A 19,556-nucleotide genomic window follows, 5' to 3' on the forward strand; every position below is an offset into this window, starting at 1 on the left:
CACTATTGGTCGACAGTCACTAAGTCAACACACAAAATAGGTTGACACAAGCGTTGGGTCGACATGAGCAAGGTCGACATGACAAAAGGTTGACATGAGTTTGTTTGTTTTTTGTGTTGTCTTCTTTGTAGAGTGACCGAAAAACCCCAATTAATGCACCGTATTCGCTCGCCATGCTTCGGGCAAGGTTACTGTTCCCAATTGTACTCCACGTGGATCGTAAAGTATGAAAAAGTTCAAAAAATGAAAAAAATTGTGAAAAACTCATGTCAGCCTAGTGACCATGTCAACTTAGAAATCTTGTCGACCTAATGCATGTCGACCAATAGTGGTCGACCTAGGTGTGGTTGACCTAGAGACCGGATACCAAATATTCCATATTTTGGAATTTTTGATATGGGACTCAGAGGGGTATATGCAATAGCGGGCGAATTGGCAAAATAGGCGAATTCCGGGCCGTTTTCGCCTCCAAAAATCAATTCGCCTATGCAGTGCAGTCATTTTTCGCAAAAAAACGGCCCGTCAAAATTCGCCTTTTCTCAATTCGCCTTTTTCCGAATTCGCCTTTTCTGCAATGGTACAGATGCTGCAATTCGCCTCCAGCATATTCAATTCAAGTTTGGAAATTCGCCTGCAGTGCTTTTAGACAGCAAATTCGCGATTTTCACTCCGCCACACTTTGGAGGGTGAAAACAAATAAAAAAATTTTAAACATGTTTTTTTTTGTGTTTTTTTTTTTAGGAATAGCAGATCTATTTATATTAGAAGGGATTAGGTTTTTTTTTTTTTTTTGGGGGAGGCACAAATATTATTTATATATTTTTTAAAATAATATTTTTATTTTTTTTTATTTTTTATTGCTGGAACGGTAAAATCCGGGAAAAAAATGGCGTGGGGTCCCCCCTCCAAAGCATAACCAGCCTCGGGCTCATTGAGCTGGTCCTGGTTCTAAAAATGCGGGGAAAAAATTGACAGGGGATCCCCCGTATTTTTAAAACCAGCACCGGGCTCTGCGCCTGATGCTGGTGCCAAAAATACGGGGGACAAAACGAGTAGGGGTCCCCCGTATTTTTAACACCAGCATCGGGCTCCACTAGCTGGACAGATAATGCCACAGCCGGGGGTCACTTTTATACAGTGCCCTGCGGCCGTGGCATCAAATATCCAACTAGTCACCCCTGGCCGGGGAACCCTGGGGGAATGGGGACCCCTTCAATCAAGGGGTCCCCCCCCCCCCAGCCACCCAAGGGCCAGGGGTGAAGCCCGAGGCTGTCCCCCCCCATCCAATGGGCTGCGGATGGGAGGGCTGATAGCCTTTGTGTTCAAATAAAAAGATATTTTTTTCCATTAGTACTACAAGTCCCAGCAAGCCTCCCCTGCAAGCTGGTACTTGGAGAACCACAAGTACCAGCATGCGGGAGAAAAACGGGCCCGCTGGTACCTGTAGTTCTAATGGAAAAAAAATACCCAAATAAAAACAGGACACAGACACCGTCGACAGTAAAACTTTATTACACACTGCCGACACACACATACTTACCTATGTTCACACGCCGACATCGGTCCTCTTCTCCATGTAGAATCCCGGGGTACCTGAAAATAAAAGATCAATTATACTCACCTCAACAGGCTCCAGAGATAAATCCACGGACTTGGCAAAAAAAGAAAGCGCATTTACCCGCACCAAAAACGGACTGAAAGGTGTCCCATGCTGACACATGGGACACCTATCCACGATTAAGATCTGTCAGTGACAGTTGTCACTGACAGGTCTCTAAGCCAATCAGGAAGCGCAACTTCGTTGCGCTAACCTGATTGGCTGATCGCTGTGACAGCGCATCGCACAGCTCCCTCCATTATATTCAATGGTGGGAACTTAGCGGCTAGCGGTGAGGTCACCCGCCGGTCAGCGGTGACCGGCGGGTGACCCCACCGCTAGCCGCTAAGTTCCCACCATTGAAAGTAATGGAGGGAGCTGTGCGAGGCGCTGTCAGAGTACAGACGGCGTCCAGCCAATCAGATGAGCGCCACGGCAGTAGCGCTTCCTGATTGGCTGAAGGGACATCAGTGACAGGAGTCACGTGATGTCCCGGCATTCGGGGAGAGGGGTCCCATGTGTCAGCATGGGACCCCTTTCGGTCCGCAGGTCCGGTTGTTCGTTTTCTTTTTTTGCCAAGTCCGTGGATTTATCTCTGGAGCCTGTTGAGGTGAGTATAATTGATCTTTTATTTTCAGGTACCCCGGGATTCTACATGGAGAAGAGGACCGATGTCGGCGTGTGAACATAGGTAAGTATGTGTGTGTCGGCAGTGTGTAATAAAGTTTTACTGTCGACGGTGTCTGTGTCCTGTTTTTATTTGGGTATTTTTTTTCCATTAGAACTACAGGTACCAGCGGGCCCGTTTTTCTCCCGCATGCTGGTACTTGTGGTTCTCCAAGTACCAGCTTGCAGGGGAGGCTTGCTGGGACTTGTAGTACTAATGGAAAAAACAATATCTTTTTTTTTGAACACAAAGGCTATCAGCCCCCCCATCCGCAGCCCATTGGATGGGGGGGGACAGCCTCGGGCTTCACCCCTGGCCCTTGGGTGGCTGGGGGGGGGGACCCCTTGATTGAAGGGGTCCCCATTCCCCCAGGGTACCCCGGCCAGGGGTGACTAGTTGGATATTTGATGCCACGGCCGCAGGGCACTGTATAAAAGTGACCCCCGGCTGTGGCATTATCTGTCCAGCTAGTGGAGCCCGATGCTGGTGTTAAAAATACGGGGGACCCCTACTCGTTTTGTCCCCCGTATTTTTGGCACCAGCATCAGGCGCAGAGCCCGGTGCTGGTTTTAAAAATACGGGGGAACCCCTGTCAATTTTTTCCCCGCATTTTTAGAACCAGGACCAGCTCAATGAGCCCGAGGCTGGTTATGCTTTGGAGGGGGGACCCCACGCCATTTTTTTTTCGGGTTTTTCCCCGTTTTTTCCCGTTTTTTAAAATCGCGGTAAAATCCGCAAAATCGGCCGATTTTCGCCCGCGACTCTGGCGAATCCGTTTTTCATTGCATATGGTGAATTCCGGAAGCCACCTTCCGGAATTCACCTGGCGAATTTGGTCGAATTGAAAAAACGGCGATAATTGCCGCGATTTCGCCCGCTATTGCATATACCCCAGAGACTCAACTTGTATCACATGCATAGGCGTTACTATAATGGGTGCAAGGTGTGCGGTGCACATGGGTTCCTAGGCCTAGTGATACCCACACCAAACACCCTGCAACTATATACCCGTCCAGAGTCATGCTACGGCAGCTCTGCACTGCAGACGCAAATCACTTGGAAAATAGCGCCAAGGTGCAGGTGCCATGTTCCGAAACACCTTCGCATGCGCAGTAGACTCTGGCATAATGAGAGACCCCAATTAACTTTGCGGTTAACCGCAGACCGCAAAGTTCCCATCATAGGCTAGAATGGAGGTCCGCGTCCATCCATTCTAGCCGCTGCGCTGAGCATGATTGACAGGCAAGGAGCACACAGCCAATTAGGAGAGCGCCATGACGTGGCGCTCCCTGAATGGCTGGCGGGATTCTCCAGTGACAGTAGTCAGGGGGGTCCCGGCATTCGGAAAAAGGGGCTTCATGTGTAAACATGGAACCCCTTTAGTGCGTGGGTTTGGGTTTTTTGTTTTTTTTACACCCTGGATGCTACATGAACTGAAAAGGACAGAACTACACCGGATAATAGGTGAGTATTTTGGGTCCACCGTGGATTCTACGGGACAAGGGGACCGAGGTGCTCCGTTGGATAATAGGTAAGTATGTGTGTGTAAGTGTGCATGTATGTAAAATAAAGCTTTACTTTCACGGTGTGTTTGTGTTGGGTTTTTTGGGGGTATTTTTTTTGTAGTAGAACTACAGGTACCAGCGAGCCCGTTATTTCCCCGCATGCTGGTACTTGTGGTTCCCCAAGTACCAGCTTGCGGGGGAGGCTTGCTGGGACTTGTAGTTCTACCACAAAAAACAATATTCTATTATTTACACAAAGGCTATCAGCCTCCCATCCACGGATGGGGGAGACAGCCTCGGGCTTCACCCCTGGCCCTTGGGTGGCATTATCTCTCTGGCTAGTGGAGCCCAGTGCTGGTTTGAAAAATACGGGGGACCCCTACATCTTTTGTCCCCCATATTTTTTGAACCAGGACCGGACGCAGAGCCCGGTGCTGGTTGTTTAAATATGGGGGGACCCTACGCAATTTTTCCCCTGTATTTTTACAACCAGGGCCGGCTCAAAGAGCCCGAGGCTGGTTATACATAGGAGGGAGGACCCCACGCAATTTTTTTAAAACATTTTTAAGGCAAACAGACCCTTTCCCACAGATAAGCATGCACGGATCTCACTGATCCGTGCATGACTATCAAAACACGCCAGGAAAAAGCAGGTCTATTTTTTCGCTGCTTTTTTTTATGATTTGCAAAAAAAAAAGACCGCAATTGACCACTCACTGAGAAACACCAAAATATGAATGAATAGTAAATTACCGTGTTGTATGAACAAACAGCCGCGTTTGACCGATGGTCTATTCATTCGTATTTCTGCCCTCTGCCATGAAAATCATTACGAATAGCCCCAACACTGCCGAGATTTGTGCTTAGTAAATTCCTGTGTTCACTCTTAAGAAAAAAAACCCAAAATTGGACAAAATCGGGACTTTAGTAAATATACCCCATAGAGTTGACTCTCTCATTCACATCCAAGTATTATTTTGTTGCCCATTAATAATAGTCTTTAGTAAGAGGAAACTGGCACATAGAAATATACACAGGGCCGGTTCAAGGGCGCTCTGCGCTCCGGGCAGGAAAATGGGTGTGTCCTAATATAGGTGGCGTGGTCAGTTACGCCCCCTGTACATTGCTAGCGCCGCTTGAATGCTGAGCGGTGCGCGATGACGTCATCGCGCACCGCACAGCAAAAGGTCCTCTCCACGAAGGGAAACTAGACGTCTAGTTCCCTTCGTGGAGAGGACCTTTGCCGCTCAGCAGTTACTCTCCACGAAGGGAAACTAGACGCATAGCGTCTAGTTCCCTTCACAGGAGGCGGACGGGGACGGCAGCGGAGGAGCAGTGGCAGCGGGCAGTGACAGCGGGCAGCAGTGGCGGATCTTGCCACGGTGCGGCGCCCTCCGGATGGCGCCAGCGCCCTCCGGAAGGCGGCGCCCCGGGCAAAAGTCCTGCTTGCCCGTGGCAAGATCCGCTACTGAATATACAGTACTGTACATGCTTTAATCCAAGTGACTTGGAATAGGAGCAAATCATCCTCTAATTAGTCATTGATCTTGTTAACATTGCTAAGGTGTTGGTAACTTACCATTTCCCTCTTGGATGAAGGAAAAATAATATTGGCAGACATGGCAGTAGTAAATCTGAAGAGAAGATCCAGTCTTTTTTTTTAAGGTTAATGAAAAATAAATCACCAGCTAGAATCCACAGTATCTACAGTTTGAAAAGCAGTTAATTATGTCCTGACTCATTGGTGATGATTATTTTGTCAAAGTATATTAACCCTATAACACCAATCTGTGTGTGCAAGAACAGAAAAATAGATTCTGTGGGAAATGTTCCTATATGTGTGTGGATAAGAAAACATTTTTATAAAAAATAATAATAGTACTCAAACAATACTTGCTCAAGGTCAGAGCACCGGTCTCCTATCTGCTGCCATCTATTCCAAGGCAATACTCTTCCCTGACATTAATTCAATTCAAGACATACAAGAGATAGTGCTGATTGGAGATACGGGTATAACTATTTTTACTAATATTAGTACACATTAAAAATACATTAATAAATCAGAACAGACAAACACCGGCCGGCATTATAAATCACTTCACATTAAAAAATATATATATAATAATTAGAGATGTGCGGCGGGCACTTTTCGTGTTTTGGTTTTGGATACCCCCTTGTGTTTTGGATCCTGATTGGTTTTGCCAAAAGCCAGAGGCGTAACTAGGGTGGGGCACGTGCCCTGGGCGCATTAGCAGACCCAGGAGAGGGGGGTGCCGCCGGCGGCCAGGGCATCATGCCCCACTCACCCCCGTCACGCCGAAATGTGAGGGGAGGAGAGCGCAGCATCTCTCCCTCCACTCACCGCCGCTGCCAGCACTAGCAGCGCTGCTGTGTCCGGTCTCCGGTGGCGTTAGCCAATCAGAGCTTGTGGACCGGCTCCTGATTGGCTGCCGGTCCGCGAGCTCTGATTGGCTAGCGAACCGGCGCCACACAGCCGCTGGAGACCTGGATCGGTGAGGGGAAGGAGAGGCGCTACGCTCTCCTCCCCTCACATATCAGAGGTGAGCCGGAGCCACAAGCGGTGAGTGACCGGGGGGGGGGAGCACAGTGGGGCATGTAACTGGCACAGTCAGTGAGGTATGTATCAGGCACAGTGGGGCATGTATCTGGCACAGTGGGGCACGTAACTGGCACAGTGGGGAATGTAACTGGCACAGTGGGGCATGTAACTGGCACAGTGGGGCATTGTAACTGGCACTGTGGGGCATGTAACTGGCACAGTGGGGCATGTATCTGGCACTATGGGACAATGTAACTGGCACTGTGGGGCATGTATCCGGCACTGTGGGGTATTGTATCTGGCACTGTGGGGCAATGTAACTGGTACTGTGGGGCATGTATCCGGCACTGTGGGGCATGTATCCGGCAGTGTGGGGCATTGTATCTGGCACTGTGGGGCAATGTAACTGGCACTGTGGGGCATGTATCTGGCACTGTGGGGCAATGTAACTGGCACTGTGGGGCATGTATCCGGCACTGTGGGGCATTGTATCTGGCATGTAACTGGCACTGTAGGCCATGTAACTGGCACTGTGGGGCAATGTAACTGGCACTGTGGGGCATATAACTGGCACTGTGGGAGATGTATCCGGCACTGTGGGGCAATGTAACTGGCACTGTGGGCCATTTTCAGTGGCCACACCCCTTCTGGTACATGGCCACACCCATTTTTTTGCCACACGCGCCTTTGGCGCGCGCACTGCTTCTTTTGTTTTTTTTGGGGGGGCGCCTTTTTCCATCTTGCCCTGGGCTCCAAAAACCCTAGTTACGCCTCTGCCAAAAGCACCCTTTTGGGTTTTGGTTTTGGATCTGGATGATTTTTGAGAAAAACATAAAAACAGCTAAAATCACAGAATTTGGGGCTAATTTTGAGCCTACAGTATTATTGACCTCAATAACATTCATTTCCACTCATTTCCAGTCTATTCGGAATACCTCACACCTCGCAATATTGTTTTTAGGCCAAAAGGTTGCACCGAGGTAGCTGGATGACTTTGCTAAGCAACACAAGTGTGCGGCACAAACACCTGGCCCATCTAGGAGTGGCACTGCAGTGTCAGACAGAATGGCACTTTTAAAAAAAAATAGGCCCCAAACAGCTCATCATGCAAAGAAGAAAGAGAGGTGCAATGAGGTAGCTGGATGGCTAAACTAAGTGATACAAGTGTGCGACGCAAACACCTAGCCCATCTAGGAGTGGCACTGTGGTGGCAGACAGGATGGCACTTTTAAAAACTAGGCCCCAAACAGCACATCATGCAAAGAAGAAAAAGAGGTGTAATGAGGTAGCTGGGTGACTTTGCTAAGTGACACAAGTGTGCGGCAAAAACACCTAGCCCATCTAGGAGTGGCACTGCAGTGACAGACAGGATGGCACTTTTAAAAAATAGGCCCCAAACAGCTCATCATGCAAAGAAGAAAAAGAGGTGCAATGAGGTAGCTGGTTGGCTAAGCTAAGTGACACAAGCTTGCGGCACAAACACCTAGCCCATCTAGGAGTGGCACTGCAGTGGCAGACAGGATGGCACTTTTAAAACTAGGCCCCAAACAGCACATCATGCAAAGAAGAAAAAGAGGTGCAATGAGGTAGCTGGATGGCTAAGCTAAGCAATACAAGTGTGCAGTACAAACACCTGGCCTATCTAAGAGTGGCACTGCAGTGTCAGACAGGATGGCACTTTTAAAAACTAGGCCCCAAGCAGCTCATCATGCAAAGAAGAAAAAGAGGTGCAATGAGGTAGCTGGATGACTTTGCTAAGCGACACAAGTGTGAGGCACAAACACCTGACCCATCTAGGAGTGGCACTGCAGTGTTAGACAGGATGGCAATTTTTTTTAAAATAGTCCCCAAACAGCACATCATCCATAGAAGAAAAAGAGGCGCAATGAGGTAGCTGGATGGCTAAGCTAAGCGACTCAAGTCAGCGGCGCAAACACCTGGCCCATCTAAGAGTGGCACAGCAGTGTCAGACAGGATGGCAGATTTAAAAACTAGGCCCCAAACAGCACATGATGCAAACGGCCTCTTCCTGTCAGTCACAGCCCGTTGCTGCCCACCGATCCCCGTCGCTGCGGACCGACGCGCCTGCGCATTGCAGTGCATATGCATGCGCAGTTCAGACCTGATCGCAAGCTGTACGAAAATACAGCCTAGCGAACAGGTCTGAATTAGGCCCCATATGCAGGCTGAAATCGGCCCCAATTGCTCGGACCTCTATGGGGTGGTGAGCACTTTTTTACAAATTTGGGCCGCCGTAAAGTTCTTCCACTGCAGCGATGACTCGCACCCCTGAAATTATCGCGGCTAATTGGATTGACTCCAGAGACTGCACACAGACCCCATTCTCTCATAAACCACTACTAAGCCCAGGGCCATCTTTACCATTGGGCTTAATGGGCAGGAGTATAAGGGGTCCCCTCTTTCCAGGGGTACCAGATTTTTGAAAATAGGCCCTGGGGAACCGGAGATAACCGACTACAAAGCAGTGGTCTCCGTCTGAGCCTGTTAATTGCTCTTCCCAGCAGAATATTTCGAGTTCTGTCTGATTTTTTTGGAGTTATACTCCAAAAGCTGGGACTCTCCCCTTTCAGTGGACACTAGCAGCTTGTCTCTACCATGCCCAGAACCAGAGATATCAGCCTTCCAGGTGCAGGTCCCAGATCCACACGACTGTGATGCGGTTTTCGGCAGTGGATTGCTGCTGTTCCTGAACCCTGATTCCCAAGTTCCCAGTACATCCTGCAAGGTGGGATTCCCTAGTTTTTTTTTATCCCATTGAAAACTAAGAAATCCCAGGAACCAGAGCTATCCTCGGTCAAGCAAGCTACCCCCCACCGGAAAATGATGACTGTTAAGCCCACTCCACTATCCACCCCTCCACCCTTGTATTAAACCCCCCCTACCACCATGGAAGTCATGTACCGGGACCCCTTCATTAAGCCCAATGCCTCCTTCTACTGTTTAGTGTTCTCCCTCCCGCATCATCTCACTAAATCCCCCGCCCATCTGTGCAGTAAAAGAGTAATTCGACGAAATGACTGTTCCATGTCCTGCATGCTGAGTGGAAGATAGAGCATCCCCTACCACCAGTGTGACATCCCAGCCACCTCCGATAGCACCCCCCCCCCCCCTTACCGCTGGAGAATGAGTATGGGCCCCATTGCATCACTTTGCCCAGGGGCCTTCACTGCTGTTAAGATGGCCCTGCTTAAGCCATGTAACTGTTCAATATACTCTTCATGTAATATAACAGAAAATGTATGAAGAAGTGATAAGAGTGAAGAAGTGAGCCAGTGGATTAGTTGCCCATGGCAACCAATCAGAATTGAAGTAACATTTACACTTTGCAGAATATAAAATGATACAGAGCAGCTGATTGGTTGCCATGGGCAGCTTCTCCACTGGCTCATTTCTCTACTCTTATCACTGCTTCATACATTCACCCCATCATTTGATCAGTGGTTTAGTATAACATATTATCCTTAAATACATTTGTCTCCTTTTCTGCAGGTTATTTCTAAGAATGTGCCAAAAGAGCAAGAAAAAATGAGAGAGAGTGTGGATAAAATTTTGACCAAAATGAAGAAAGAGAAGATTAATTCTACTACTGACGATAATCTTGCCCACATTGGCAAAATTCTGCAGAGAGATGCGGCAGCAGCATACTCTGATACACATGTAAGTCTATAAATATCATCTCTCATTCCTCACCAAAGTCAAGGAGATTCATAAGCATTAAGATGGGCTGTACTTATTTAATAGATTTGCTCTGAATCAATTTTTCTCATCAATGGGCCTCAAGCACCTCCACATTGTGAAAAAAATCCTTAATCATGTGCATGTGAAAACGTGTATCTGCATCAGTAAGAATACTGCCTGCAACCGTAGAAGGAAATCCTCAGAAGACTATACAGTATGTTGTGTGTGCAGTACTTGAGGATCGGATTTAATAAACATTGCTTCAGATGAGTAACATAAGTACAAGCAGATATGCTGTCTGTAATCACAAAAACATATTGTTGGAGAGGGATAAAGTATCAGCTAATCAGCTCCTAACTGCCATCTTACAGGCTGTGTTTGGAAAATGGCAGTTAGGAGCTGATTGGTTGGTAGTTTATCTCTGTCCACGATCCAAGTCTTAGTACATACGCACACTGTCCAGTTAAACTGATGTCCAGGAAATGTAAATCTAGTACACAAGAGTCCAGGATGAAAGGGAAAACTCTGATTACACAGGTAACAAATCAGTGTTACTTATTAATAATCTGAATGTTAGTAGGTATATAAACATTAGTATGAACTCCTCTGCTTTGTAAGATGGGATGTTGCCCATAGAAACCAATCAATCAGATACTACTTCTGATTTATCTAGCACATTCTAGAAGATAATACCTGGAATCTGATTGGTTGCTATGGGCAAAATCCCATCTTAAATAGAACTCCCATCTTAGTAAATGTACCCCTGTGTAGTCCACACCTCCACAGCTACAGTACTGTAGATGATAATAGTTGTGCCAGTAAAACTCCCTCATACTAATGGTATGATTAGAGGAGGGCTTAAATATACAGAAACAGCAGTTAGTGATGGGAGAGGAAAACCATGCTCATCCTAGTGATGGAAGCCCTAAAGCGGCCATACTGCTGTTAGTTATGTTTCCAACAATTAAACTAACTTAAACTGGGTGAGAGCTGGTGCCTAGATACAGTCATTTATGTTTCTATGAGGTTTATTTACTTATCTTGGACTGAGATAAACAGAGATAAAGAACCAACTCCTGCCATTTTTCAAACACCGCCCTTAACATGGCAGTTAGGAGTTGATTGGCACTATATCTCCATGCAAAGCTTAATAAATAGATCCCTATATCTCTCTGGATTATTGGGGTATATTTACTAAGGTCCCGATTTTGACCGAAATGGTGTTTTTTCTTCAAAGTGTCATCTCGGGAATTTACTAAACTCAAATCACGGCAGTGATGAGGGCATTCGTATTTTTTTGGAAGTCCAAGTTAAAAAATACGAATGAATACACCATCGGTCAAATACGCCTGTAATTTGGTAGAACTCGGTCATTTACTAAAAAGTGTAATTCACAAACACTGCGGACAATAGCCAAACACTGCCGTGAAAAAATACCAATCGTGAAAAAGTGCTAAAATAAAACAGACCTGCTTTTTTTTACCGTGTTCTGATAGGCATGCACGGATCCATGAGATCCGTGCATGTTTATCAGTGGGAAGGGGTGGGAAAGTGTTAAATTTGCCAAAAAAAAATGCGTAGGGTCCCCCCTCCTAAGCAAAACCAGCCTCGGGCTCTTTGAGCCGGTCCTGGTTGAAAAAATATGGGGAAAAAATTGACCGGGGATCCCCCATATTTAATCAACCAGCACCGGGCTCTGCGCCTGGTCCTGGTTCCAAAAATACGGGGGACAAAAAGCGTAGGGGTCCCCCGTATTTCTGAAACCAGCACCGGGCTCCACTAGCCAGATACATAATGCCACAGCCGGGGGGACACTTTTATATTGGTCCCTGCAGCCCTGGCATTACATACCCAACTAGTCACCCCTGGCCGGGGTACCCTGGAGGAGTGGGGGCCCCTTCAATCAAGGGGTCCCCCCCTCCAGCCACCCAAGGGCCAGGGGTGAAGCCCGAGGCTGTCCCCCCCATCCAAGGGCGGCGGATGGGGGGCTGATAGCCTTTTTGTCAAAATTTGAATATTGTTTTTAGTAGCAGTACTACAAGTCCCAGCAAGCCTCCCCCGCAAGCTGGTACTTGGAGAACCACAAGTACCAGCATGCGGTGGAAAACCGGACCCGCTGGTACCTGTAGTACTACTACTAAAAAAAATACCCCAATAAAAACAGAAGACACACACCTTGAAAGTAAAAGTTTAATTCATACATCCACACCTCCAAACATACATACTTACCTATGTTCACACGAGGGTCGGTCCTCTTCTCCATGTAGAATCCATGGGGTACCTGTTGGAAAAATTATACTCACATAATCCAGTGTAGATCGGTCCTCTTCTGTTCTATTTGTAATCCACGTACTTTGCAAAATAAAAAAACGGACACCCGACCACGCACTGAAAGGGGCCCCATGTTTTCACATGGGACCCTTTTCCCCGACTGCCAGGAACCCCCCCTGACTTCTGTCTAAGAGGGTTCCTTCAGCCAATCAGGGAGCGCCACGTCGTGGCACCCTCCTGATTGGCTGTGTGCTCCTGTAGTGTATGTCAGGCAGCACACGGCAGTGATACAATGTAGCGCCTATGCGCTCCATTGTAACCAATGGTGGGAACTTTGTGGTCCGTCTGCTACAATATGGCTGTGGGGGGAGGCACACACTGACTGGTGATATATCAATATGCTATAATACTTTATTTTAAGTACTACTGTGTATAGGAGATGCCTTCTACAATCAGTGGGGCATCTCAGTCATACTGACTGAGTGGTCTAATAATGAGTATTATAAGGGATGGGGGACCTGCTAGGCTTCTACAATCAGTAAGGGGGGGAGAGGCACTCATATATAATGCAGTCAACACTAATGTGATTGGGTGTAATAGTAAGTATTGTAAGGTGTAGTATGTCTCCCATCCCTTATAATATCCATTATTGCACCCCTCAGGCAGTGACTGTATTAACTATATACTGTATCAGTGCATTTGTGACCCCATTATACGAAGTCTGACAACAGTGCTGTTTCTTACGGCGGGAGAGCTGTGCGATTGCACTTTGTGGCTCTATTCTGCTCCCCCTCCTCCCTCTTCCCTTATAGTCCACTCAGGGGGCTGAGTTTCATTGAATGGTGCGGTTGTGTCATACTCCGAGCGGAGTACTAGGGAGGAGGGGGAGCGGGATATCTGTGCTGGTGGGCTGACGCCCACCATAAATATAAACCCCCATGGTAACAAGCATTACCCTTGGCAACAAGCATTACCCTTGGAAATGATCATGGATCCCAGGGCATGAAATCCCTGGCAGCGAGCATGAAACCAAGTGCATGAAACCCCTGCAATGAGCATGACACCTAGCGCGTGAAACCCCTGGGAATGAGCGTGACACCCAGCACATGAAACCCCTGGCAACAAGCGTGACACCCAGCACACGAAACCCCTGGCAAAGAGCATGACACCCAGTGCATGAAACCCCTGGCAATGAGCGTGACACCCAGCACATGAAACCCCTGGCAACAAGCGTGACACCCAGCACACGAAACCCCTGGCAAAGAGCATGACACCCAGTGCATGAAACCCCTGGCAATGAGCGTGACACCCACACATGAAACCCCTGGCAACAAGCGTGACACCCAGCACACGAAACCCCTGGCAAAGAGCATGACACCCAGTGCATGAAACCCCTGTTAACAAGCAGGTAATTTAAAAGTAATTAGAAGCTTTACTGAGAAACAGCCCTGTCTGACAATTAAGTTAGCGAAGTCGCTACACTGCAGTAGTGGATTTACCACAAGGCATCCAGATCATGAGGTCGGGAGGTCATTTCTGATTTCCGATGAAAATGTCCGAGTGCTGGGCTGGCTGTATACTCCCAGCAGGCTGTCAGTGACTAGATAGCTGCCACGTGCAAGTTGCCTGTAACTGCCTGTACGCAGTCCCTACAGTGTTATTTTAAGGGCAGCACGGATGGTGAAATGGTTAGCATTACTGCTTCACAGCACTCAGGTCATGGGTTCAATTCCCACCATGGCCCAAACTGTTTGGATTTTGTATATTCTCCCAATACTTGTGTGGGTTTCTTCCAGGTACTCCAGTTTCCTCCCACAATCCAAAAATATACTGATAATTTAATTGGCTCCCAACATAATGAACCCTAGTGTGAATGTGTACATGTGCTGCGGAATATGTGTGTGCTATATAAATAATGGGTAATAAATAATAATTAATACACTAGTACAACTATCATCCATCTGCTATAATCTGGGGTAGATTGGGGAGCATACACTGACTGGGGGCGGCATAATGAGCGGGGACGTGTCTGCTACAAGTTGTGGGGGGGGGGCACACTGAGTATTGTTTGAGGAAGGAAGTCCCCAAATCGGTGCCTTACTTAGGGACCCAGGAGGTCTAAATCCGCCTCTGCTCCATGCTGCCACATGTCTCTTCCTAATAAAACGGGGCCTCATTCAGATGTCGTTGGAGTTGCTATCGCTGCTCCTGATAATGTCGATATTATCTTAGACCGAAAAGCTATACCTCTAGATACACAATTACCGTGGAGCCGCTATGGACGCTAAACTGAATACACGTGCTACGTACTTTGTACGCTATTTGCGTACAGAGTCCCGCACGTGTTACGTACTTGGCGTACACACGCCGCGCTGAGTGTACAGAGTACACACAGCATGCGCACTCACAATTGATAACCTTTAAACCTTGTTAATGATACAATGCAATGATATGATTACACTTTAAACCCTTAGCAGCAAAGTACTGCAACGATGTTATACCTTAAACCTTAAGTAGTGCTGACGGAATAAAGTACCCGCAGTGCGTACACCTTATCAAAACTTATACACCTTATACAGATAAATACACTTTAAAACCCTTGCAGGAAAGTGAAGACACAACACAGTTTGTAGTTGAACCACAGGGTTTCTAAGGCCACAGTGGATTATTCAAAAAGGTAAAACAGTACAATTTATACACTACAGGCTAACAAGATAAGTCTAAACAGAATAAAGGCTACAGAGAATGTACATACGTGAGAATGTTCGCAAGCGCAACCCGGCCGGTCCTCCGCTGGTCATACAGATAGCGTTCAGAGTCTTCTGACCGGCCAGGCAACAATGGGCTTTTTATACACAACATGCATACACAATACAATGGTCACTGTAATCTCATTGTCCATTGGACACAGGGATGTGTCTTTACATTACAGAAGAGGTCATAGGTTGATTTGAATAGATGGGCAATGTCTTTCCCCAACTGCTCTTGTGGGTGGTATCCTCTGGATTCCCGCCGCATACATAATATACAGTAAATACAGTTAATATCTATATTCTACTTTTGCACATAACTATACGCAGGAACATGCGCTCTTTCTCTAACCAACACCGGAATGTTACCCTCAAAATACCCTACAGCTGGATACTAGACATCACCTTCCAACCTTTATCTGACCCTTCCTATCATGCAAAGGCGAATCTCTTTGTCCAGGAACTGTTTAAACTATTAATACTCGCTGATGTGGTGTAGGGGAGTTATATCTAAAATGTACACTATTTGGGTTAAATATGTAATGTTCTAATAACCCTCTACATGCTCACAAACTCCGCCGTAAATAATACCCATATCACGCGCATGATCGCCGGAGCGATCCTACGCAAATTGCGGATATGTGCACGCACGGCAGACTGAGTGCACGAGCAGCGGGCATGTGCATGGGGTTAGTACAAGGCATATGTATTACAATATTTTTCGACTTTGACACTCCTTACTTGGAATCAGCAGCAATAGCAATAATATGGTAATGTAGCCTCCTGCATGCATTACTGATTCGAGCTGCGTCCTAGGAGGCAGTATTGGATCATCTGTGTCACCATTAGCCGGCTGCATGATTCATGGGGTCAGAGATCCTGTCCTTATCCCTCTCCTGCAATGGCAGCAACACGCCTCCATTTTGCGATACAGAGGTCACCGCCACGCCCTCTTCCCCTCCAAACAACATCAGACTTTCAAATTCTGACAGTCTGATGCTGCCTTACATCCACTGTCACAGTCCTGTACTGCACATGTGCAGTATGAGCCTGGCACATGCAGTGGTGCCAAGAGGGGGAGAGTGGATAATTTTTACTCCTCCAATGGGCCCAGGTCCCGCTGCCCTCCCCCTTCCCCATTGATGACAGCCACACGGGTGGGGAGAGAGGACTGGCCACCGCTGCAGTAGCCTCTCTCCCAGCCCGTTATGAAAGTGAGGGGAGCAATCACACCTTCACTGCCGCCTTCGCCATCCACCGGTTCTGACACCAAGTGTGTCCCCCCCACCCCACCCCCATGCGGCATGTGGATGCTTCACAGCCACACGAGTTATCGTTTTTACTATTTCAATAGACAATCTGGCCATGCCCATCATCGGCCTCACCCCCTCATAACCAGGGCCAGACAAAGCTGTCAGCTCCTCTGGTCACATGCTCAAAGTACCGAACATCGGTACTTTGCACTATGCTCCACAGGTCCATTGGGACCTGTATAAGGCCCACTGTAATCAATATCACTATAGAAACAAAATTATATCAGCCTGGCTAGTGGCAAACTGATGCAGCTGCACACACACAAGGTCAATCCCTCCTCCCTGAGGTAAGGGGCAGTTTCCTCAGGCAGTGGTACCCATCCTACTCACTTTGCTGATTTAGTCATCTGACTTTGCCCAAAATGGTCATGCGCTGGCCCAGGTGAAAACTCATTGCTGGTCTGGGTAGCAGTGGGCCCCTTAGTCCCCAGGGGCCATGGTGAAATGCACCTACTGCCCAATGGTAGTTCCACCTTTGACTCAAAGCCATGACCTATATAAGTGGTAGAAACTTTATGTCAAGTCTATTCTATGTGTGGTCAATCAAGCAGGCACCTGCATTCTATGCTTTGCCTTGGTTAACCACATATAGGAAAATTCAACAGCTAGGATCACAGTCTAATTTTGGCTTCATCTTCAGCCTACTTTAACTCCATAGCGAGTAGGCCAAAGCTACTGGTTATTTAACAGAATAACTCCATCTATGATATGATCCTACTGATGAGTCACCAGCAGGGCCGGTGCTAGGGTGTTCGGCGCCCCCTTGCAAACGATAAATTTGCGCCCTCCCATATTCCTTTGGCGCGCGCCGGGAAAAGAGGTGTGGTCTCACAAGGGGCATGGCCACACAATAGTACCCCCATTTAAAATTACGCCACAATGTAGCACAATCTTATTCATCTTATACGTAATGCCCCACCCGTAGTAGTAGCGTCCTTATATGTAATGCACCCCAGTAGTAGTAGTATCCTTATACATAATGCCCCCCCAGTAGTAGTAGCATCCTTATACATAATGTCCCCCCCAGTAATAGTAGCAGCATCCTTATACATAATGCCCCCCAGTAGTAGTAGCATCCTTATACATAATGCCCCCCCAGTAGTAATAGCATCCTTATACATAATGCACCCACAATAGTAGTAGTGTCCTTATACGTAGTGCACCCCCAGTAGTAGACGCATTCTTATACGTAATGCCCCCCAGTAGTAGTAGCGCCCTTATACGTAGTGCACCCCCAGTAGTAGAAGCGTCCTTATACGTAATTTCCCCCTAGTAGTAGTAGTGTCCTTATAAGTAATGCACCCCCAGTAGTAGTACCGTCCTTATACATAATGCCCCCCCAATAGTAGTATCATTCTTATACGTAATGCCCCCAAGTAGTAGTAGCTTCCTTATACGTAATGTGCCCCCAGTAGTAGTATCGTTCTTATACATAATGCCCCCCCAGTAGTAGTACCATCCTTATACATAATGCCCCCCCAGTAGTAGTACCATCCTTATACATAATGCCCCCCCAGTAGTAGCATCCTTATACATAATGCCCCCCCCCAGTAGTAGCATCCTTATACATAATGCCCCCCCAGTAGTAGCATCCTTATACATAATGCCCCCCCCAGTAGTAGCATCCATATACATAATGCCCCCCCCGTAGTAGTAGCGTCCTTATACATAATGCCCCCAAGTAGTAGTAGCTTCCTTATACGTAATGTGCCCCCAGTAGTAGTAGCTTCCTTATACGTAATGTGCCCCCAGTAGTAGTAGCTTCCTTATACGTAATGTGCCCCCAGTAGTAGTAGCTTCCTTATACATAATGTGCCCCCAGTAGTAGCAGCGTCCTTATGCACCCACAGTAGTAGTAGCATCCTTACACGTAATGGCCCCCCTGTAGTAGTATTGTCCTTATACATTCAATTCACACATATATACACATACAATTCACACATATATACACACACATACACACCCATCATACACACACACACACACACACACACACACACACACACACATATTTCTCTCTCACCCTCCACTTACCTAAGCCACTGTACTAATTACTCTCCAGTCTCTCTCTGTACAGCAGCCTGGTCCGTGTAGCTCCGCCCCCTTCTGTCCCATTTAGCTCCGCCCCCTTCTGGCCCGTGTAGCTCCACACACTTTTCTTTACACAGCCACTGTCACACAGGTGAGGGGAGGGGAGTGGGCTTTTCATGCTGCCAGCGCCGCTGCCTGTCATACAATGACAGGCACAGCAGCTGGCAGCAGCAGCAGGGGGGACAGGACGGCGCAGCAGGGAAGGGATGCAGAGCAGGGACAGCGCCTCCCTGCACTGCATCCCTTCGCTGAGCGGGTAGTGCTGGGCCTGGTCTCCAGTCCACCTGGTTTTGCTTTTAAAACAAATCCCCACTTTGAATCCTGTGGCAAAAACATTGATAAATCTGCACTTTTGTCTGACCATGGCTTTTTGTTATAACTATCCATTTGTTGTCTGGTTCCTTATTAACCCTGTTAAGTGAACATCTTGGGGAATTCAGTACTGCTGAGCATATCAATCTATAAGGGAAAAGAACTGCTTAATTGAACAAAATACTTGTCTGGTCCTTGATTTCTTGAAAAGTTGTAGCCACGTCAGTTGATGTCATACTGTGGCTTAAAATAAAACTGTCTGATATTATTTGGAGACAGGAAGGTATTTAAATCTTTTAAACAGGGCTGCAAACCTTAACATCTGTGAAGAAAAATGTTTGTGATGAACACAGAGTTTCTAATATTAAGACTGTACTTTGTGTAGGTCTCCAGACACTAAAGATATAGCTTCATTTTCCATGTATGGTCTTGCATTACTTTGGGACGACCCGGACTAAACAGCTTTTACAGAAAAAGCCTTAAATCATTTAAAACATTAACAGATTAAAAAAGAATATTGTGCAGAATTCTGTTGTTGCGTTGTGAACTTTGACCAAATAGTATGAGATATTATAAAGGACATTGTGGTACACTATCTAGTCCTGGGGCTAAATGGAATAGCCTGTGAGCTGCTGGAGGTGTAGGACTTTGTGCGAGTACTGTACTTTTAAAGCAACAATAATTTACACTGCAAAACCAACCTGGTTTTGCTGTGTAAATTATTGACGTTTTAAAAATACAGGCCGACTCACACAAAGTCCTACACTTCCAGCAACTCGCAGGCTATCACA

General features: G+C 47.1%; 1 protein-coding gene across 1 annotated transcript in view; it reads left to right on the forward strand.

The window, feature by feature from the left end:
* The window catches only part of OLFML2B (olfactomedin like 2B), a 296,438-nt gene that overhangs the window by 183,868 nt on the left and 93,014 nt on the right, over nucleotides 1-19,556 (forward strand). The window contains exon 4 of the mRNA XM_063940271.1: nucleotides 9,840-10,007. Within this exon, the coding sequence (XP_063796341.1) occupies nucleotides 9,840-10,007 (168 nt within the window). The remainder of the gene's footprint in view (nucleotides 1-9,839; nucleotides 10,008-19,556) is intronic.

The sequence above is a fragment of the Pseudophryne corroboree genome, chromosome 9 (assembly GCF_028390025.1).
Source record: "Pseudophryne corroboree isolate aPseCor3 chromosome 9, aPseCor3.hap2, whole genome shotgun sequence".
Lineage (NCBI taxonomy): Eukaryota > Metazoa > Chordata > Amphibia > Anura > Myobatrachidae > Pseudophryne > Pseudophryne corroboree.